At 42.7% G+C, this 16,351-nt stretch overlaps 1 protein-coding gene across 1 annotated transcript in view; it reads right to left on the bottom strand.

The window, feature by feature from the left end:
* LOC112265581 (Down syndrome cell adhesion molecule homolog) overlaps positions 1-16,351 on the bottom strand; it is a 132,961-nt gene that overhangs the window by 97,552 nt on the left and 19,058 nt on the right. Inside the window, exons 2-3 of the mRNA XM_024443002.2 lie at positions 14,363-14,680; positions 14,107-14,253 (exon numbers count right to left, since the gene is read on the bottom strand). Of these exons, the coding sequence (XP_024298770.1) occupies positions 14,107-14,253; positions 14,363-14,680 (465 nt within the window). The remainder of the gene's footprint in view (positions 1-14,106; positions 14,254-14,362; positions 14,681-16,351) is intronic.

Below are 16,351 nucleotides of genomic sequence, written 5' to 3'. Positions count from 1 at the left end.
ACTCAATTATTAGGGTGTGGCACATGGGCTACTAACAGCTTACAACACAACATACACACACATACACATCATTTATGCAGCAGCATAAAATACATTTTTGGAGTAGCCACATTTGCACACTCTTGGCATTCTCTCAGCTTCATGAGGTAGTCACTTGGAATGCATTTCAATTAACAGGTGTGCCTTGCTAAAAGTTAATTTGTGGAATTTCTTTCCTTATTAATGTGTTTGAGCCAATCAGTTGTGTTGTGACATGGTAGGGGTGGTATAAGGAAGATAGCCCATATTATGGCAAGAACAGCTCAAATAAACAAAGAGAAACGATAGTCCATCATTACTTTGAGACATGAAGGTCAGTCAATCCAGAACATTTCAAGAACTTTTAACGTTTCTTCAAGTGCAGTCACAAAAAACATTAAGCACTATGATGAAACTGGCTCTCATGTGGACCGCCACAGGAGTGGAAGACCCAGAGTTACCTCTGCTGCAGAGGATAAGTTCATTAGAGTTACCAGCCTCAGAAATTGCAGCCCAAATAAATGCTTCACAGAGTTCTAGTAACAGACACATCTCAACATCAACTGTTCAGAGGAGACTGCGTGAATCAGGTCTTCATGGTTGAATTGCTGCAAAGAAACTGCTACTAAAGGACACCAATAAGAAGAAGAGACTTGCTTGGGCCAAGAAACACAAGCAATGGACATTAGACAGGTGGAAATCTGTCCTTTGGTCTGGTGAGTCCAAATTTGAGATTTTTGGTTCCAACCACCATGTCTTGTGAGACGCAGAGTAGGTGAATTGATGATCTCCGCATGTGTGGTTCCCACCATGAAGCATGGAGGAGGAGATGTGATAGTGTTGGGGTGCTTTGCTGGTGACACTGACAGTGATTTATTTAGAATTAAAGGCACACTTAACCAGCATGGCTACCACAGCATACTGCAGTGATACGCCATCCTATCTGGTTTGCGCTTAGTGGAACTATCATTTGATGTCAACAGGATAATGACCCAAAACACACCTCCAGGCTGTGCAACAAGTGCTCAGCATATGTGGGAACTCCTTCAAGACTGTTGGAAAAGCATTCCTCATGAAGCTGGTTGAGAGAATACCAAGAGTGTGCAAAGCTGTCATCAAGGCAAAGGGTGACTACTTAGAAGAATCTCAAATATAAAATATATTTTCATTTCTTTAACACTTCTTTGGTCGCTACATGATTCGATATCTATTATTTCATAGTTTTGATGTCTTCACTATTATTCTACAATGTAGAAAATAGTCAAAATAAAGAAAAAACTCTTGAATGAGTAGGTGTGTGTCACGTTCTGACCTTAGTTCTTTTGTTATGTCTTTGTTTTAGTATGGTCAGGGCGTGAGTTGGGTGGGTTGTCTATGTTAGTTTTTCTATGATCTGCTATTTCTGTGTTTGGCCTGGTATGGTTCTCAATCAGAGGCAGCTGTCAATCGTTGTCCCTGATTGAGAACCATATTTAGGGAGCCTGTTTTCTATTGTGTTTTGTGGGTGATTATTTTCTGTTTAGTGTGTGTTGTACCAGACGTGGCTGTTTCGTTTGTTCTCTTTTGTTACTTTGTATTTAGTGTTCATTTCAGTTTATTAAAAGGATGAACACTTACCACGCTGCGTATTGGTCTGACATTTCTTACTCCTGGTCAGAGGAGGACGAAGACAAGCGTTACAGTGTGTCCAAACTTTTGACTGGTACTGTATATCTGACATTTTATTTTCAGCATTTCACCATCTTTCCTATAATTATCCTAAAACGGCGTGTGCTCATCAACGTTTCCTTCCACTTAAATTCAATGTAATTTTAAAGAACTCAAAGGACCCTGGGCATGCAAAGGACCCTGGGCATGCAAAGGACCCTGGGCATGCAAAGGACCATGGGCATGCAAAGGACCCTGCGCATGCATGCATCAGTTTCATTTCTCTGTCCTCCCATTTCTTTATCCTCTTTGTCCTGCAAAATCCCAAAGTGCCATATCTTTGCTCAAAGCTGGCAAGTGTAACTAAAGGATTATGCAAGCAGCTTCATCAAGCAAATAGATTTCTCCCACAGAAGAACTGATAGTTATGCAGCCTCTATCTGTCTGCCAGGCACTCACAATAGATGTTTCAAATGATCACTTTTACTTGTTTCAGTAGTGCATTTCAGAGGGAAAGTGGGAGAGAGAGAAAGAGGTGAGAGAGGAATAGAGTCAGGGAGAGGGGCAAAATAGGAAAATGGTAAACATACACTGAGTGTACAAGACATTAGAAACTCTTTCCATGAGTGATCCTTTATTGATGTATGCTGTTAAATCCACTTCAATCTCTGTAGATGAAGGGGAGGAGATAGGTTAAAGAATGATTTTTAAGACTTGAGACAATTCAGACATGGATTGTGTGTGTGCCATTCAGAGGTTGAATTGGCAAGACAAAAGTTGTGCCTTTGAACAGGTTATAGTAGTAGGTGCCAGGTGTGCCAGTTTGAGTGTGTCAAGAACTGCAACACTGCTTGGTTTTTCACGCTCAACATTTTCCCATATGTATCAAGAATGGTCCACCACCCAAAGGACATCCAGCTAACTTGACACAACTGTGGGAAGCAGTGGAGTCAACATGGCCAGCATCCCTGTGGAACGCTTTCAGCACCTTGTTCATGTCCCGAAGAATTGAGGTTGTTCTGAGAGCAAAAAGGGGTGCAACTCAATATTAGGAAGGTGTTCCTTATGTTTATACACTCAGTGTATATACAGTGCATTCGGAAAGTATTCAGACCCCTTGACTTTTTCCACATTTTGTTACATTACAGCCTTATTCTAAAATGGATAAAAATATAAAAAATATCATCAATCTACACAAACTACCCCATAATGACAAACCAAAAACAGGTTTATAGAAAATAAAATAGAAATACCTTATTGACATAAGTTTTCAGACCCTTATCTATGAGACTCGAAATTGAGCTCAGGTGCATTCTGTTTCCATTGAGCATCTGTGAGACGATTCTACAACTTGATTGGAGTTCACCTCTTGTAACTTCAATTGATTGGACATGATTTGGTAAGGCACACACCTGTCTACGTAAGGTCCCACAGTGCATGTCAGAGCAAAAACAAAGCCATGAGATCGAATGACATTGTCCGTGAAGCTACGAGACAGGATTGTGTCAAATCAAATCAAATGTATTTGTCACATGCGTTGAATATTACAGGTGTAGACCTTACAGTGAAATGCTTACTTACAACAATGTAGTTTTAAGAAAAAATAAGTAAATAGATAAGTGAAAAAGAAAAAAGAACAGTAACAAATAATTAAAGAGCAACAGTAAAATAACAATAGCGAGGCTATATACAGGGGGTACTGGTACAGAGTCAATGTGCTGGGGCACCGGTTAGTCGAGGTAATTGAGGTAATATGCACATGTAGGTAGAGTTAAAGTGACTATTCATAGATAATAAACAGAGAGTAGCAGCAGCGTAAAAGGGGGGCTATGCAAATGGTCTGGTTAGCCATTTGATTAGCTGTTCAGGAGTCTTTTGGCTTAGGGGTAGAAGCTGAAGTATTTTGGACCTAGACTTGGCGCTCCGGTACCACTTGCCATGCAGTAGCAGAGAGAACAGTCTATGACATGGGTTGCTAGAGCCCATGACAATTTTTAGGGCCTTCCTCTGACACCGCCTGGTATGGAGGTTCTGGATGGCAGGAAGCTTGGCCCCAGTGATGTACTGGGCAATACGTACTACTCTCTGTAGTGTCTTGCGGTTGGAGGCCGAGCAGTTGCCATACCAGGCAGTGATGCAACCAGTCAGGATGCTCTCGATGGTGCAGCTGTCAAACTTTTTGAAGATCTGGGGAAAGGTACTAAAAGAAGTCTGCAGCATTGAAGTTCCCCAAGAACACAGCAGCCTCCATCCTTCTTAAATGGTAGAAGTTTGGAACCACCAAGACTCTTCCTAGAGCTGGACGCCCGGTCTAACTGAGCAATTGGGGGAGAAGGGGCTTGGTCAGGGAGAGCTCCAGAGTTCCTCTGTGGAGATGGGAGAACCTTCCAGAAGGACAACCATCTCTGCAGCACTCCACCAATCAGGCCTTTATGGTAGAGTGTCCAGATGGAAGCCACTCCTCAGTAAAAGGCACATGACAGCCCACAGTTTACCAAAAGGCACCTAAAGAAACTAGATTCTCTGGTCTGATGGAATCAAGATTGAACACTTTGGTCTGATTGCCCACCGTCACATCTGGAGGAAACCTGCACCATCCCTACAGTGAAGCATGGTGGTGGCAGCATCATGCTGTGGAGATGTTTTTCAGCGGCAGGGACTGAGAGACTAGTCAGGATCGAGGGAAAGATGAACGGAGCAAAGTACAGAGAGATCCTGGATAAAAACCTGCTCCAGAGCGCACAGGTCCTCAGACTAGGGTGAAGGTTCACCTTCCAACAGGTCAACAACCCTAAGCCCACAGCAAAGACAACGCAGGAGTGGCTACGGGTCATGTCTAAGAATGTCCTTGAGTGACCCAGCCAGAGCCCAGACTTGAACCCGATCAAACATCTCTGGAGAGGCCTAAAAATAACTGTGCTGCGACGCTCCCCATCCAACCTGACAGAGCTTGAGAGGATCTGCAGAGAAGAATGGGAGAAACTCCCTAAATAAAGGTGTTCCAAGCTAGCTTACTGACAAATGAAATACATTTAAGAATAATAACAGGCTTTCTATATAATAATTTGTAATATCAAATAACAATAACAATAAAATAAACATGAGATTTCAAAAAATATTAGGCAAGTCTTTCTCTCAATCTCTCAATAAATGTACATTTGTCAAAAATACAATTTTGGCCATGGGGACTTTGATTGATGGTGTGCAGGTAAACACCAGGTGTCCAGTTAAGACCAGACCCTTGCTTTAATACTGTACAGAATGTCTTTATCAAAACAGCAAAGGGGCTAGGAAGTGACATATGACCACTGTGCCTAGTATCAAATGCCAGCTATTCTAAACCTCTCTTCTACAGAGCTGTCTGACTATTTACCATACAGTACATGGATACTTCAGTCAGTATCCCTCTAGGGGGGACTATTAATTACTATTGATCTGGAAGAGAAAGTTGGGATATGTCCAACACAGTGACAGGACAAAATCTGACTTGAAATACTGAGGAAACTGGTGACCCCAAAGCCCCTTTTGAATCAAAGCCGTATAGTTGAGAACCCTTCCAGGCCTTTTTGCTGAGTAAGCATGCGATACCGCCCAAATTTCAGTTAATTATTCCTGCAAGAAATCGAGAGCTCTCTCTCTCCTCTCATTTGGGTAGGAAATAGAAATCCTGTAAAAACAGTATGAGGGAGGCTTGGCAATGGCAGTTACTGTACATCCCTACAAGCAGTTATTTACATTACAAATGCAACAGTCCTTTGAAGTAGGCAATAATGTATAATCAAATAGAACGGGAGAAGAGAAGGCGTTACTTTATTGCTAGCAAAGGTAAACATAGTACACTATCTTCTTATGAAAGTAGTCAGAGGCTGCTAAATGCTACACAGGCAGGTTCATAAAGCTCTAATTGTAGAGACTCCAGAAGGAATGTATCCTTGAGAATGTTTTTTTATGTGATTGGTAGATGAACCATTGAGAGAGCTGGAGAATTTGGCTTTGGGAAACAGACAACAATTACACTTGCCCTAGGAGGCCAGGAGAACATGACCAGGTTGCCATGGTAACAAGTACAGCAGAACTTAACAGGAAAATCAATTCAGATTGAGCTTTTTTTCTTTATTTCATTTCACTAAGGCTACAAAGCTTTTGCTCTAAAACCCTATTTAACATTTTTTCTAACATTATACTTAATTGCAATGATTGAGGCACTGAACATTTTTCAAACAGCATTAAAAAAAACTCTTCTTCAAATATGTTTAAGCACAACAGCAATATCAAACCCTGAAAATGAAATGTGAACGTAGTGCTTTAAAATACATGGATATGTCCTGGTACATGCAGCGGAAATCATCCTCTTGGACCGCAGAAACATCTCTCCCTCTCACTCTTGCTTCTTCCCTCCCTCCCTCCTTCCCTCGCTCCCTCCCTGTCCTCCTTGCTCCATCACAGGGGCAGCAGCAGCTGTATGCAGGTGATAAGAATGTGCAGCAGCAGGAGCAGCTCTGATTGGCTGGCTGAACTCCTACACGGATGTGAAGATTGCAGGCTGCGTCTGTCAAAAGGTCAGTCTCCACAGCCGCCACCTTGTGACGTCACAGTCAACAACACTATGAAAGGCTCCATAATACCAAAGGAAGACAGGGACAGATAATTGCTTTCCCTTTCACTGCGGTATGCACAAAATGGAAAATGTCAAGAGTGCACCTACCAAGCCCAAGGCTGTGCATCTCAAAATAAATCGCATCCCTACTTTACGATCCTCACTTTTGTTATTTCAGGTAAGCTGAATCAGGTTTGTTACATTAGTACATGGCTGGAACAAAATCCTGCACACCCAGTTAGCTATCCAGGCCACCCCTTTTCTAGACCATAATCATCTTAGTGACAGCCAGGAGAGAGCCACACCTCCACCCTGCTGCCACCAAAAGCACTCAAATGACCTATCCTAGAACAACCCCTAGACCCTACCATGCTACCCAACACCCAACACCCTAAACCATATCACCATGCTAACACTAATTGCTATTCTCTCCTGATGAGAAACTGTCTGACGGTCCGTCCGTCCTGGATGGATAGATAGCAATATCCACAAACCCACCACACACCGCAGGTCTGATACTCACATTCAAGGGAGACATACTGTAGTGTAGGCTGAAGGGGGAAGGAGTGGTCAAAGACATGCCACTGGTGCTCTTTGTCCATGTTCCTAGGGTTAGTGTTAAGGAAGAAGGGAGAAGGGGAAGAAGAAGAAGAAGGAATTGGCCATATAGGGCTGTAGAAAAGGGGCCAATGAAGGTTGATGTTTCATCCATCGAAACAGAGATGGAAGGTCACCTTAAAATGATAATACTGTCAGGGAGCAGTGGTGAGGAGCACTGGTACACTGTAGACACACTGTATATTAACACTAATAACAGATTTGTATCAAATATTTTTTTAATTTGCATGATTCAAGCTCAGCTTTGTTTGAATACAAATATGATATCCACCAACAACACCAAAACTGCAATGATATTTGATGTCTGAGATTAGTTCTTTGTCACACAAGAAGCAGTTTCACTCCACTTGATTAGTTTACTTCAGTGTCTTCAATGTCTTAACTGTTTCCAATCAGCGTTAATGCCCCAAGTATGGGCAGAATGGCTCACGGCTTTCGTGTGAAAGTTTAATGGACTAAATGCGATTTACTGTATTTTTCTAGATTGACCACCCTGAGAGGAAGATGCATTCATCTTAAATTGAAAGGATGAAGGAGAGAAAATAAAATCTCATTGGTCAGTCAGTGGGTGCTTTAGTTTCTTTAAGTGCATTTTTCAAGGCTTTTAAGATGGGATCAGACACTGTTGCATTCTGGGAGGTTGATTGAATATCAATTGACCTCTGTTCTCTGTGTTTATCCTGTGTTCCAGACCATATGAGAGGCGCCAACCACAACCCTCGCCACCTGCCACCAATACACCCTGACCAGGGGATGCCTGCCCCACTGCACCATGGGTAAACACAACCTCAAATCTAGGAGTGGTTTATAAACAGAAATTAATTGGTTGGGCTGCCCGTAATTATCTCACGCCGTGCTTATTACTAATCTGTTTCTTGGCCAGCTGCCATGATGTAGGCTGGCCTGGGTCCAGTCCAATAGTACAGCAGTGTAATCCATAAGCACTGGAAAGGCCCATTCCAGTTCCGACGACTGATACCAAAATGCAAAATACCATAAACCCATCACTGCTTATTAAAGATTAAACCATACTTAGTACCCATCGCTCCACAGATCCCCACCTAATCATTTTCATCCTAAGCGGCCTAATGGCTGCCATATTGCTCTTATTTATCAGTAAACTGTGATGTAAGAACGGCTGCTAGGAGCTCTAACTGTGATGTAAGAACGCCTGCTCAGAGCTTTGACTGTGATGTAAGAACGCCTGCTCAGAGCTCTAACTGTGATGTAAGAACGCCTGCTCAGAGCTTTGACTGTGATGTAAGAATGCCTGCTCCGAGCTTTGACTGTGATGTAAGAACGCCTGCTCAGAGCTCTAACTGTGATGTAAGAACGCCTGCTCAGAGCTCTAACTGTGATGTAAGAACGCTTGCTCAGAGCTTTGACTGTGATGTAAGAACGCCTGCTCAGAGCTCTAACTGTGATGTAAGAACGCCTGCTCAGAGCTCTAACTGTGATGTAAGAACGCTTGCTCAGAGCTTTGACTGTGATGTAAGAACGCCTGCTCAGAGCTTCGACTGTGATGTAAGAACGCCTGCTCAGAGCTTTGACTGTGATGTAAGAACGCCTGCTCAGAGCTCTAACTGTGATGTAAGAACGCCTGCTCAGAGCTTTGACTGTGATGTAAGAACGCCTGCTCAGAGCTTTGACTGTGATGTAAGAACGCCTGCCCAGAGCTTTGACTGTGATGTAAGAACGCCTGCTCAGAGCTCTAACTGTGATGTAAGAACGCCTGCTCAGAGCTTTGACTGTGATGTAAGAACACCTGCTCAGAGATTTGACTGTGATGTAAGAACGCCTGCTCAGAGCTCTAACTGTGATGTAAGAACGCCTGCTCAGAGCTTTGACTGTGATGTAAGAAGGCCTGCTCAGAGCTCTAACTGTGATGTAAGAACGCCTGCTCAGAGCTCAAACTGTGATCAACAGTTGTTGTTTTCTATAGCTCTGCTAGGCTGGGTGACAGGCAGGCACTGTATCAGCAGGAAATCTGGTGCTCGGCCTCTCCAATAGAACATTGCTATACTATTGTAATACTGCAGTAATACTCTAACTACTTAATTTATACTGTACATCCCTACTAAAAGAGATGAGTACACCTCATACAATTGATGTTTTACTCATGTTGTACAATGTAAAAATAGACAAACAATTCTATCCCTCCCTCCATGGTTGGTGTCACTTCAAATTGAAGTCATTGAATTCAGGAAGTGATCTGAATTTTCTATTTAAAAAATTGAACAACTGAAATGAATAGCTTATCCTGTCCAGTTTATTCAGAAGTCATGAAAATAGTTGCCATTTTCTCAATTATTGAATTGGAAATGTAGTTTAATTTATGAATTGACCGATTTCAATTTGAATTGACCCCAACACTGCCTCCCTCCCTCTGTCCCACATCACAGAAAAGCTGAGGACTTCAAACATCATACATCAATAGCAAAGACCATTGGTTACTCGTTTACTCCAACATGCCATCTTCACATATGAATAAAATAGAAGAACAAAATATCTTCTATGGTTCATATTGAGGGCTGAGTTGTGTGAACAATATGTTTTTAACATGAAATGAAAACCCAGCAGTGCAGTTCTCAAGAGTTCATATGGCCATATAACAAAAATATCACTGTGTTGATGTACATTTAGATCAACAACCCACCCCAGACCATCTCCTCTGCACACCCTACTCACATAGAAAAGGGTCCATTCTCCCCTCACCCCAATTCCACAAACTCCCCTTCAAACAGCATTCATGCTGCAAATGCACAAATGCATCCTTCAGCTCATGTTCCCATAATTCTCTCTGGCAGCTGCGTGATTAATGCACACAAGTATCGATAGTTCTGGATTGTATCCTTCTCCACACACGCACACACTCACAGTCGTGCACACACTCCCAATACCCCATCTCCCCAGCTTTCTAGCAGCTGTGCATGAGTAGACTATGAACTGGGATCTAGTGAAAGATGAGGGTCAGCATTTCAGTTGCTGCTGCTCTGGGTGGAGCAGGAGTAAAATGATGTGCTGTGTTGTTTCATAAGGCTTTACTGCAGGGTGGGAGGAATAGCACACGCAGGCACACACACACACACACACACACACACACACACACACACACACACACACACACCCACTAGCCCAGGGATGCCTCGTAATCGTTCTGTGGTTAGATAGAGATCATGCTCTCCCTCTTTCTGAGAAAGAGAGAGAGAGAGAGATAACAATGCGGCCCATGCAATGCAGTGTGGCCGCCTATGTTTACCAAGGAAAGCTTCAGCCTCGCCCACTCACCTCTCCATTGTCTTCTTCCCCCTCGGCACACCAACAGAAACAGTAAGAGGTTCTTTCTGCCCTCTTTTCAAGGTTGGCCTGACTTTGGGTTGGTTCCGGGGTAATTTAACTGTCCTGTCTCTGCCTGCCTGTAGGTGCCCTCTGTCAATCCCAGTGAAAAATGGGGAGGCGTCATGAAGCTGACTAGATAAATCCCTGCTGTGTGATGATAGCTTCCTTCCTTCCCTACTCTAGCTCCTGTAAGGGCATCCCAGACATTATGGAGATTGTCTGGTTAAGACACTGATGTTATTAGCAGGCAAACTCCTTGATAAGCTTTGATTAGCACTACTCAAGTACCTTGAATGAGGGTGAGTGGCATCAAGAGCAGGAGGAGAGATTGCAGTGGCATTTAAACAGTTAGTGTAAAGTACACAGTTGTGAAGCAGCCCACATAAATGTGACTGAAAAATGTTTCCAGGGGCTCTGGTAATGCTCAGAACATTAGATGGTACATTTGCATAAACCAAATAGAAAACAGTGTTTTGCAGCCAGCAGGAAATTGACTTGGGCCTTCTGCCAAGTGTTACGCAATGGAGGATGGCAGGCTGGCAGTCAAGGCCAGTAAATGATGAACGGGAAGAAGACTCACTGATCATCCAGGATAGAGACTTTATGACTGCATCAGTAGAATCGTAAGGCCCTTTTCTCTGGCCACTATGACCCTTATAGAAGGTCAAATCCAGAAGATTATACAGTACATACTGTATGACTGCATTTAATACCATTATGGTATTGTACCAACACTAAGAAATAGGAAAGCTGCTCAGTATACAATGCATTCACCAATACATGTAATAACAAATGCCTTTCAACAACATTCCTTATAAGTGAGGAAGGGAAAGAGGTGATGAGAAGGAGAGAGAGGAGGAGAGAGGAGAGAGAAGGAGAGGGAGGAAGACAGAAGAGAGAAGGAGAGGGTGAAAAAGAGAGAAGAGAAGAGAGGGAAAAAGAGGGGAGAGAGGAGATAGAGAAAGAGAGGAGAGAGAATGAGAGAGAGAAAGAGAGAGGAGCGAGAAGGAGAGGGGAAAAGAGAGGAGAGGGAGAAAAAGAGGAGAGAGAAGGAAAAGGAGAAAGAGAGGAGAGAGGAGAGAGGAGGAGGGAGAGGCTTACAGTCATCCTTCCCCTCCAGCATTGCAGTAAGCCTGTGCCTTAATGCTTGAGAAAAGCTTTCCTTGCACCATCTCCAGCTTAATCTTCAGCTTGAAAAGATGAAAGGCACGTGTGTTTGTTCTAATGAGAAAGCACTATCTCCAGCAACAGTAGACAGACACTGGCCGTCATGCTCATACACAGGCCTTGTACCTGTCTGTTGGTCTGTCTGTCTGGGGCAATGTGATCTACCAGGCTACAAACTTGGTGCAAAAAGGTCTGATGCAGCAGCACTATGGAAACATCCTGACACTTAAATGAACATTTAAATATGTGCAACTGTTTGCGAACGCCAGCAAACTACATATGTAAGATACTGTATACACAGTACGCCATTCGCTCAAGACAAAGTCCCACCTCACATGGATGAATACAAGTTTCCTAGTAGGTGCAGAGTGTAGCATCATTGGAGAAGACTGAAACCCAGAGGACCAATGCAGGGCCATGCAGAGACGTGCTCTGAATGAGACAGGTTCACTGTGCAGCAAACCCCACCTCTACTTCATCCAGCAAAACAAAGAGTAAGAGTGAGAGAGAAGAGAGGAAGAATAAGTTATTGTATAACCATAGGACTGGAATACAAACCTGTATGCCCACATGTTGTATGCATCCCTTAGAGAGCTAGTTTTGATCAGCCTTTCTCCCATCAAGGCCCCCTCATTAAATTGGATCACATGTGAAAGTTGAGAGACAAAGGCAAAGCAGATGCGGAAGACAAAAAGATGTGCCATCCAGCCCATCCCATATTCAACAACCCCACCACTTGATACACACACATAAAACAGCTGGAGATGCATTAGGCGTCCCATATAAAAGCTGGAGATGCATTAGGTGTCCCATATAAAAGGCAGCCGCGCTGCACTCCTTTTCTCTTTCATCTCCCTATTAGCTCTGTCAATTGTTTATCAAAAGCAGAGGGGAGCCGAGCGGCTGCCGTGAATTTGAAAAGCTGCACAGTGAGGTACATTTTAAAATGCATGACAGGTTAATGGTAAGTTAGTGGCAACATTAGGGCTTGTGAGTTGCGGTGCTCATTCAGACTGAAAACAGGGCCACTTCAAATGACTACTAAGCAGTCCTTATTTTAAGAGGTCATTCATATTGTAATTAACTTTTCAATCACAGTTGATTAATTAAAACCAGCCCTAGTCTGTAATTATACATATCTTTTCCCCTGATATGAATCACTGGAAATTCAAAGGCTTCAGACGAGACGCAATGCAAACCAGTCGCTTGTACATGATTTTTAAGATATATAGGATAACACTTCATGCTAAGGTGTCTACTTTAAATGGATTTTATGAAACATTAATCCATAAAATACATATATTACCAGTCAAAAACCTTAGATGAATCATTTAGCACAGCAGTTGGATAGCTTTACTTTGTGTCAACCGAGACCAAGTCTTCTTTCATTAAAAATGTAAAGTGCAGGGCTGGCAACCCTCAGAGAAGAATAGGTTGGGTCAATCTGCTTTGTTTCCAGGCCTGGTTGATAACCTTACGCTAACATATATACAAACATATACACACACACAATCTGGGATCAAACCCCTGGTAAAGAAATAAAACACACACCTATAATGCCCATTGTAACCCCTGCACATGCCGTAAACACACCCTCTCCATAACAGTGTAAGGTGCCTTTGCTCATGCATCAGGACATCATAAAATATTTAGCAGGGAAAGAGCACTGATTCTGACCATGCTGATGATGCTTCTGACAGGCCTCGTGTGGAATAAACAGCGACAATCCCATCTAGATTGTTTGTAATACATGTAAAAGCACTCCTAAGAACTGGGTAATGATAAAACACATTATTCACCTTTACAATACCCTGGCTGTTGTAAAAGTTGTAAAAGTTGAAAAAATTAAAATAAAGCTTCCATAGGAATACAATAATACTGCATGACCTAAATGGACTTTTTTTTTAAACACTAGCTATCTGCCCTATGTTATATAGTTAAGTACATAATTTAAACAAGAGAAGTCAAAATTCCACTTCCCATGCTACTCTACTTTTCAAGGCTATGAATGTGACACAGTAAAAAGTGATAACTTCTAGGTTTCACGGAGGCTGCATCTTTTTCACTCGTCTGAATCTGCAAAACTCATGTGCAGTCATTATAGATCATATAATATCTCCTTACAGCAGCAGAAACAGTGATGCCTCGACTAGCAACCAGTGCACACAGACATGGATCACAGAAGGGATCTTCGTGCTTGAGCAGACACATTTAAAATGTTACTAAAACATGTCCCACAATTCGCCCTCTGTCAAATGGCTTTAGGTGCGTGCTTGTCTATAGTTTTTCTAAATGCACCATATAAAGCAAAATTTCCCAGAGGGTAGGCATCAATTGAATGTTTAATGTACAATATCAACCTGTGCAATGAATGATTCCAATCGAGGGGGTTGGGGGTGGGTCAAAATGACAGACAGACATCAGCCTTGCTATTACTGTTGGAGGACAGGATTCCATGGAGCTCCAGTAATGGCTGACTGAGACCACAAGCAGGTAAGTCACAGAGAGACACAACAGTGGCCCAAGTACAAAGAGCAAACCAGGGAAGGCTTCACATGTAGAAACCTTTGGATCCATAGCACTATCTGTGTAAACAAATCTTGTTTTGTTAGCTACACCTAAGAATCCCTCTTCTGAACTTGTAATCCAATAGCTGATTTGAAGAGTCCAAGCAAGGAATTGAACAAAATGCTGACCAAGATATAAGAATATTGTCTTACCTGAGGATAGTGAGACTGTGTCTTTCTCCCACGATACGACAGTGACGTAAGCCTCCACGGAGGCAGGGATAATGCACTTGAAGACCGCTACATTGCCTCTCATGGCTTTCTGGTCCTCCACCCGAACGGTGTAGGGTTCCCGAAATACTGAGGATAGTAAGATGGATGGCATTTGGCAAAAGGAAATTAAATACATACTGTACAAGCAGAAATTAAGGAATGAAAACAACAGTTACTATTTAAAAGAAGCACTTACCGGCCTTAATGTGGACATCTTGACTTCTTATTTTTCCTGAAGGATTTTCAGCTGTGCAATAGTAGGTATTGTCATGGATTAGCTTACTAAAGCTGGAGGGGAGGAAGTTAAAGATCTGGAGGGTGCCATTGGGGTGCACGTGGCGGATCCCGGGCACATCGTAGATCTCCTCTTCGGTGGCCAGATACCAGCGCAGCGAGGCGGGGGGCACCCCTGCAGCGGGACAGGGCACCAGGGTCCCTGTGGTGCTGGCAAACACTACCTCTTGCAAAGATGCATTGACAAAATATAAGCTGGAACGTAGATCTTCACTAAAAACTGCAAGAGAGGAGAACAAAGAGAACAACATTTTTTGATGACAACTGACTGACTGGGTATACTACAGGCGCAGGATCTTAATTTGATCACACTTTGTTGCTGCAAATTTTCCTGCTGAGAAAATGCAGATCAGCTTATGATTTAATTCACTGAAAACCTGCACTAACACACGGTTATATTAACAGTATTACACTTTTCATGTAGCCTCATTTTAGACAGCTAATAGCCTAACCACTGATCAAGCAACATTATGGACAAAAATTTCAAATCCTGTTGCTGCAGGATTATTTTTGTCACGACTTCCGGCTAAGTCAGATCCTCTCCTTGTTCGGGTGGCGTTCGGCGATCGACGTCACCGGCTTTCTAGCCATCGCCGCTCCATTTTTCATATGTCCATTTGTTTTGTCTTGTTCCATACACACCTGGTTTTCATTCCCCAATCAATCTACATGTATTTAGTCCTCTGTTCCCCATCATGTCTTTGTGTGTAATTGTTCATTGTTAACGGTGTATGTTCACATGCAATACTTTTATATTTTATGTTCCGTGTTTTGGGGCACATTTTTTGTGCCTATTGTTGTACGGAATAAAAGTGTGCCTGTTTACTCTACTCTACTCTACTTGCTGCGACAATACTGGTCAAATTAAGATCCAATATACAGTACAAATCAGCAGTTTGAATACACCTACTCATAAGGGTTTTTCTTCATTTGGACTATTTTCTACATTGTAGAATAACAGTGAAGATATAAAAACTATGAAATATCACATATGGAATAATGTAGTAAACAAAAAAGTGTTAAACAAAACTAAATGTATTTTATATATGAGATTCTTTAATGTAGCTTGATGACAGCTTTGCACACTTTTGGCATTCTCTCAACCTGCTTCATGAGGAATGCTTTTCCAACAGTCTTGAAGGAGTTCCCACATATGCTGAGCACTTGTTGGCTGCTTTTTCTTCACTCTGTGTTCCAAATTATCCTAAAGCATCTCAATTGGGTTGAGGTCAGGTGATTGTGGAGGCCAGGTCATCTGATTCAGCACTTCATCACTCTCCTTCTTGGTCAAATAGCCCTTACACAGCCTGGAGGTGTGTTTTGGGTCGTTGTCCTGTTGAAAAGCAAATGATAGTCCCACTAAGTGCAAACCAGATGGGATGGCGTATCGCTGCAGAATGCTGTGGTATCCATGCTGGTTAAGTGTGCCTTGAATTCTCAATAAATCAGAGACACCAGTAAAGCACCACCACACCATCACACCTCCTCCTCCATGCTTCATGGTGGGAACCACATATGCAAAGATCATCCGTTCACCTACTCTGCGTCTCACAACGACACAGCGTTTGGAACCAAAAATCTCAAATTTGGACTCATCAGACCAAAGGACAGATTTCCACCAGTCTAATGTCCATTGCTCGTGTTTCCTGGACCAAGCAAGTCTCTTCTTCTCAGTAATGTCCTTTCGTAGTGGTTTCTTTGCAGTAATTCAACCATGAGCACCTGATTCACAGTCTCCTCTGAACAGTTGATGTTAAGATGTGTCTGTTACTTGAACTCTGTGAAGCATTTATTTGGGCTGCAGTCTAAGGTGCAGTTAACTCTACTGAACTTGTTCTCTGCAGCAGAGGTAACTCTGGGTCTTCCTTTCCTGTGGCGGTCCTCAAGAGAG

This window comes from Oncorhynchus tshawytscha, linkage group LG13 (genome assembly GCF_018296145.1).
Source record: "Oncorhynchus tshawytscha isolate Ot180627B linkage group LG13, Otsh_v2.0, whole genome shotgun sequence".
NCBI lineage: Eukaryota > Metazoa > Chordata > Actinopteri > Salmoniformes > Salmonidae > Oncorhynchus > Oncorhynchus tshawytscha.
The sequence above is the reverse complement of the archived record's forward strand: the minus strand, read 5'-3'. Positions and strand labels throughout refer to the sequence as shown.